Genomic DNA, 5,463 nt, shown 5'->3' with positions numbered 1-5,463 from the left:
CCCTCTCTTGTGATCCCCTCGCTCACCCCCTCTGGCCCGGCCACTGCTCCTCCGCTGCCCCCATGGACTTACTGGGCCCCATGGAGATGACAGAGGGCTCCCTCTGCTCCTTCACAGCCGCTGATGACTTCTATGATGACCCATGCTTCAACACATCGGACATGCACTTCTTTGAGGACCTGGACCCCCGGCTGGTCCATGTGGGGGGGCTGCTGAAGCCCGAGGAGCACTCGCACCACCACGGGCATCACCACGGGCACCCGCATGAGGAGGAGCATGTCCGAGCACCCAGTGGGCACCACCAGGCTGGCCGCTGCCTGCTGTGGGCCTGCAAGGCTTGCAAGAGGAAGACCACCAATGCCGACCGCCGTAAGGCTGCCACCATGAGAGAGCGGCGGCGGCTCAGCAAGGTTAACGAGGCCTTTGAGACCCTCAAGCGCTGCACCTCCACCAACCCCAACCAGCGCCTGCCCAAGGTGGAGATCCTGCGCAATGCCATCCGCTACATTGAGAGCCTGCAGGCGCTGCTGCGGGAGCAGGAGGACACTTACTACCCGGTGCTGGAGCATTACAGTGGGGAATCGGATGCCTCCAGCCCTCGCTCCAACTGCTCCGACGGCATGGTGAGTGCCCCAGGGAGGACACCCTGCCACCGTGGCGCCTCAGACGCCGTGGGTCCAAACCTGTGCAGGGCGAGTCATCTCCTCCTGCTTTTCGAATAGCAGCTGCCTTCCATATCTCCCCAGGCAGAAGACAAAGTCCTTTCTCATGCCTTGAGCTCCAGCAACAAAGGGAGGTGGGGTCCCCACGTGCCAGGATCTCTAGGAAAGAAAAAAAAATTATCTTCCACATTTTTTCTGGGATGAGAAGTTACACAGGTCCCCAGTGTCCTAAGGGAGAGCTGCTGGGGAAGCACTTTGGGAAGCTGCCTGGGACGGGTACAGTACCTGAGAGCACGGTGAGGTCTGAGCCCTGCCTGTGCTCCCATAGCTCCTGGGGCATCTCTGTTTTCATTTTCTGCTGTATCATTACCTTCGAATCCTCTAAGGACAGCAGAGAGGAAGGTCCCCCTTGGTCACGGTAGTTACAGGGGAGCTGATAAGAGTCTGCGTTTTGTTTCCTGCCATTCATCGTGATAACGAGAGGAGGGTCCAAGCAACAGGAGTTGTTTTTCTTGACCCTTAAGGAAAAGTTCTCCATTTCTCCTCACACTTCACCTCTTTCTTAGACATTTACCAGCAATAGGAAGGACATCCTAGCCTTTCAGTCCTGTTTCTATGCTATGGGGAGGGGAGAAGATGGGTGGGTGCCAGAGAAGGTTTCTCATTGCTGCATTTTTTCATTGGGATATAGGCTCAGACTCTGGTCTGATTCTGGGGTGGTGGGACATGGTAACTGGAGTGCAGGAGTCTGGAACAGGATATCAACAGAGCTTTATGACCTGAGATTTTTTTTTTTTCTGTGCTGTGGTAAGGATAATCACTACTGATTAAATACCTGCGATTATGAGATAGTTGGCAGGTTGGAGAGAAGATTTACAGAAGTGATTCCTCCTCAAAATCCAGTTTCTTTTGTCAGAAAGAGTAATTTCATCATGGATTAAAGTGTTTGAAACAAATATATTGGGCAATATTTGGGGCTTTTTCTGTACAAAATAGAAATGGGAAGAGAAACTAAAGGAAATAACAAGGGACAAAGGTAGGGTAGATGCTTTTTAAGTGGAACTCAAGTTTGGAAAAAACTTCAAAAAATTAAAAGAGACTCATTATCCTCTTGGTCTCAGTGTTGTAAATACCTGTAGGGCAGTATCTGATCAGAATGCTGGAAAACCTCATCACACTTGTAAAGCTACAGCATTCAATACAACAACAATGGTAATTTTCCTTTGGAACATATAAAATATTCTGGGGTGAATCCTCTTGTAGCCAAGTGAAGTTCTGCCTTGTTCAGAGAAACTACAACTTGACGGCATTTCAGTCAGGACTGGAACCATGGCACAGACTAGGGACCAAAATATGAAATGGGATGGTTCCTGGGATTCTGGTGAATGCTGTCCTCATCCAGTGACCTCACTCAGATTGCTCTCCTTTTCAGATGGAGTACAGTGGGCCTCCTTGCAGCTCTCGTAGAAGAAACAGCTATGACAGCAGCTACTACACCGAATCGCCAAATGGTGAGTGTGCGCTGTAACGGCCGTGTGAAAGCAGGAGGCAGGCAGTGCAGCACGCTTCCCCGTGACTTCCCTGTCCCCTGTTGTTTGGCTCACCCCGGCTGGGCTGACAGAGGAACCTGCCTTTTTAGCCAGTGAGCTGCTTATGCTGGTAGGAACACTGGATTTCCTCTAGAAGTATTTGCAAATACGGGAATATGCTACATTTCCTATTTTGCAAATATAACATCTGGATAAAAATACATTCCTCTCTTCAACTAATCTTCAGTGTTTAACCATGTTTTGCATGAAGACTTTTCTAACTCTATCATTGATCCAAACTGGAGGAACTTGTCGATTGATTTCTTTCTGCGGACTGAAGTGAAGCCCTGGATCCATCCTGCCCAAAAGTGGCAGACTGTGGTTGGGTCTGTCTTCCATTCTGCAAGGGAACAACAGTCTCTGTTGTCTGGTAACTGGTGTCCTTCACCAATACTTATTTCTTCTGAACCTTTATGTGCTCACAGACACACAGTCAGCCACTCGCTGGGTGAAGACCTGCATCCTACTGACATTAAGCACCCATTGGATAAACTGAGCACCTTTTTGTCTGTTTTTCAGATCCAAAGCATGGGAAGAGCTCTGTTGTTTCCAGCCTTGATTGCCTCTCAAGCATTGTAGAGAGGATTTCCACAGATAACTCCACATGTCCTCTATTGCCTCCAGTGGAAACTGTTGCTGAGGGGAGTCCCTGTTCTCCGCCGGAAGGAGCGAGTCTGAATGATAGTGGAGCCCAAATTCCTTCCCCCACCAACTGCACCCCACTTGCCCAGGACAACAGCAGCAGCAACCCCATCTACCAAGTGCTATAAGGGCAGGTCCAGCTGGACTGCACTGAAAACAAATTGCTCCGTTCAGCCGTGCTCCAAAACCTGCCTTCTAAGGCTGAAAACACTTCTCAAGACTTGTTCCAGTTTTAAAATATCACTCAAAATTCCTTCAAATACATAACTTTTCAAACCTGTGTTACTTCAAAATACATCTAGTTATTTATTGATTGTTAAACTAAACTTATTTAATGTGTCTAGAGGCAAAACTGTATACCGGGAAATGGCCGATGTTTAATCTGGGCTTTGGGGAGTAGGAACCTGGCTCTCGAATGCGGAGGAGAATAGAAATCTACTACAGTAGTGACATGACAGATCCTTCCTATTACTCCTGTTCTGGCCAAAATAAGGTTGTGGACCATTTTTTATAAAACTTTTTGTATAATTGTAAATAAGAGTTGCTTTGCAAAAAAAAAAAAAAAAGGAAAAAAAGGAAAAAAGAGGAAAGAAAAAAACAACAAAAGCAAAATTAAAACAAAAGGGAGAAAATGAAAATATTTAATATTGCTTGGTTTGTTGTGTCAAACTTTAACTTTATATATTTATACAATGTGGTTGCGAAGAATGTTTTCAACAGTATTCTAAATAAAGACTCTTATTTATAAAATCTGTGGCATTATCTTGACTTTCATGGGGGCTTCTAGAATTACTAGTGCATTTAGGAGTGGTATTAAGATCGCTGCCTTGGCAGGAAGAAGATACAGGCTCTGATTCAGCAAAGAAATCAAGAACATGCTTCAGTTGCACTATTTTCAACTACTTTGCGTAAATACACTGCTGAAAAGGGGTCTGCTTTCTTCATACGGTATCTTGGTGATTTCTAAACCTCATCTTGCACATCAGAGGTCATTCCTGAAGAGATCTGTAAGGTCAATAAGCATGCTTCTCTCCCTCCAAAGTTTACAATTACATTATACGACTTGACCTTACAAGACATGTTAAAACCCGGAATCACAATAAATTAGACTCTCCAAATTCCAGTGCAGGTACCAAAACTTTGAGTCATACAACAGGATCTCATGAGACCAGATACTGCATTCTTGGAAAAACATTCAGATTTTTCGTTCAAGTTCTAATTTTTAAGTGTTTGTACCATGATCGTATATTCTCAGGTGTTAGCAAATAATAGAAAAGCATTTTTTGCTATGAAGTTCAAGGCATAGATCACAGTTTTCCTCAAGCTCAGGTTGGAATTTAGGCCAAAGATAGACAATTTTAATTTGGATTTGAACTTTACACACCTCTGGCAGCACTACTCCAGGGATTTACTTCTTGTTTAGAGCCTCTCTAAAAATAACCAGCGGGCTATGTTTCATTCAGAATATATGCGTAACCTTGCAAGCTCGCCATGAAACTGAAAAATGTTAAGCCCTGGGCAGGTTGTCATTGGGAAGTCAGAGCATTTCTGTACGTTTTGGACAAGAACAACCAGCAGCTACAGCAATGTGAAACAACCCATTTCTTGTCATATCCCTGTGATTTATAGACTTTGTTCAAACATCACAGCAAAAAAACAAAAAAAAACAAAACAAAAAAACAACAAAACCACAGATATTGTCATCAGCTCTAAATATTTTGATGACAGACCAGTTGTTGTATTCTCTCTTAGTTGACTATTAAAGAGGGAATTTGTGCAGCTCTTACCTCTTAAGCAGAAAAAAGAAAGAGAGAACAGCTAATTCCATGGGAATGTCTCCCACTCCCTTAGTCATGGGGGTGCTGAAGATCAGTGCTCCATGGAGAGTAGAGGAGAGGAGTGAGCGGCTTTTTGCCCAGCAGGAAAATGCACTCGCTTCTCCTTTCTCCTGCACCAGAGGCATGCTCCGAGTTTGCTGTCTTATCCGAAGCCAGAGGGGCAGGGAAGGTAGCAGCCATGGGGATTCCTTCCTTATCCATGCACTTGTGACCATGGTGAACAGTAAATCGGTGTTGAGGCACGGGACCATTCTGCAGAGCAGTCCAGGCTCCCACGGATGAGAGGGGATTCCAAGACACGACTGGACCCTCAATACCTTCATCGAAGTTCAACCTTGTGAAGTCTCCTGCTGATGTCACTGTGGGCAGAAAACAGTCCGGGCCATAAAGGTTGAGCTTACCCCCCTTCATTTCTCCATGAAAAATCAAAATTAAATGAACGGGAGAATGCGCTGTTTCATACTAGCATGAATCAGGAGGGTCTCTACTAAAGTACTAAGGTCAGAAAAATGCCCCAGGTTAGTTTGCAGCCAATACCACTAATATGCAAGAACTAAAGAGAGAAATTTAGAGTCTTACAAACCAATGCCTCGCACATCAGTGATTACATTTTCTTCCCCTCAAGCAAAGACTTGATCAGCCGTCAAGGCAAAAGATCAAAAGATGCTTTTGTGAAACACTGTGGGCTTTACCATCCCCACACTCTGTGGCTGGTAAAAGTACCAGTTTTAC

The 5,463-nt window shown here is 45.4% G+C and overlaps 1 protein-coding gene across 1 annotated transcript; it reads left to right on the top strand.

Moving 5' to 3' along the window:
• Positions 1-6: 6 nt before the first annotated feature.
• On the top strand, positions 7-3,465 carry MYOD1 (myogenic differentiation 1). Its single transcript, XM_010143405.1, has 3 exons — positions 7-623; positions 2,095-2,173; positions 2,771-3,465. Exons 1-3 carry the CDS (start codon positions 63-65, stop codon positions 3,019-3,021), a joined length of 891 nt encoding a protein of 296 aa, XP_010141707.1. The 5' UTR covers positions 7-62; the 3' UTR covers positions 3,022-3,465.
• The last annotated feature ends 1,998 nt before the right edge of the window (positions 3,466-5,463 follow it).

Source organism: Buceros rhinoceros, unplaced genomic scaffold (assembly GCF_000710305.1).
Source record: "Buceros rhinoceros silvestris isolate BGI_N320 unplaced genomic scaffold, ASM71030v1 scaffold27489, whole genome shotgun sequence".
NCBI lineage: Eukaryota > Metazoa > Chordata > Aves > Bucerotiformes > Bucerotidae > Buceros > Buceros rhinoceros.
The sequence above is the reverse complement of the archived record's forward strand: the minus strand, read 5'-3'. Positions and strand labels throughout refer to the sequence as shown.

Bases quoted from the DNA above. Each gene is read 5' to 3' on its own strand.
- MYOD1 (XM_010143405.1), top strand. From the start codon at position 63: ATGGACTTACTGGGCCCCATGGAGATGACAGAGGGCTCCCTCTGCTCC. The intron at 624-2,094 runs GTGAGTGCCCCA...TCTCCTTTTCAG, and splicing joins CCAACTGCTCCGACGGCATG to ATGGAGTACAGTGGGCCTCC. The intron at 2,174-2,770 runs GTGAGTGTGCGC...TCTGTTTTTCAG, and splicing joins CTACACCGAATCGCCAAATG to ATCCAAAGCATGGGAAGAGC.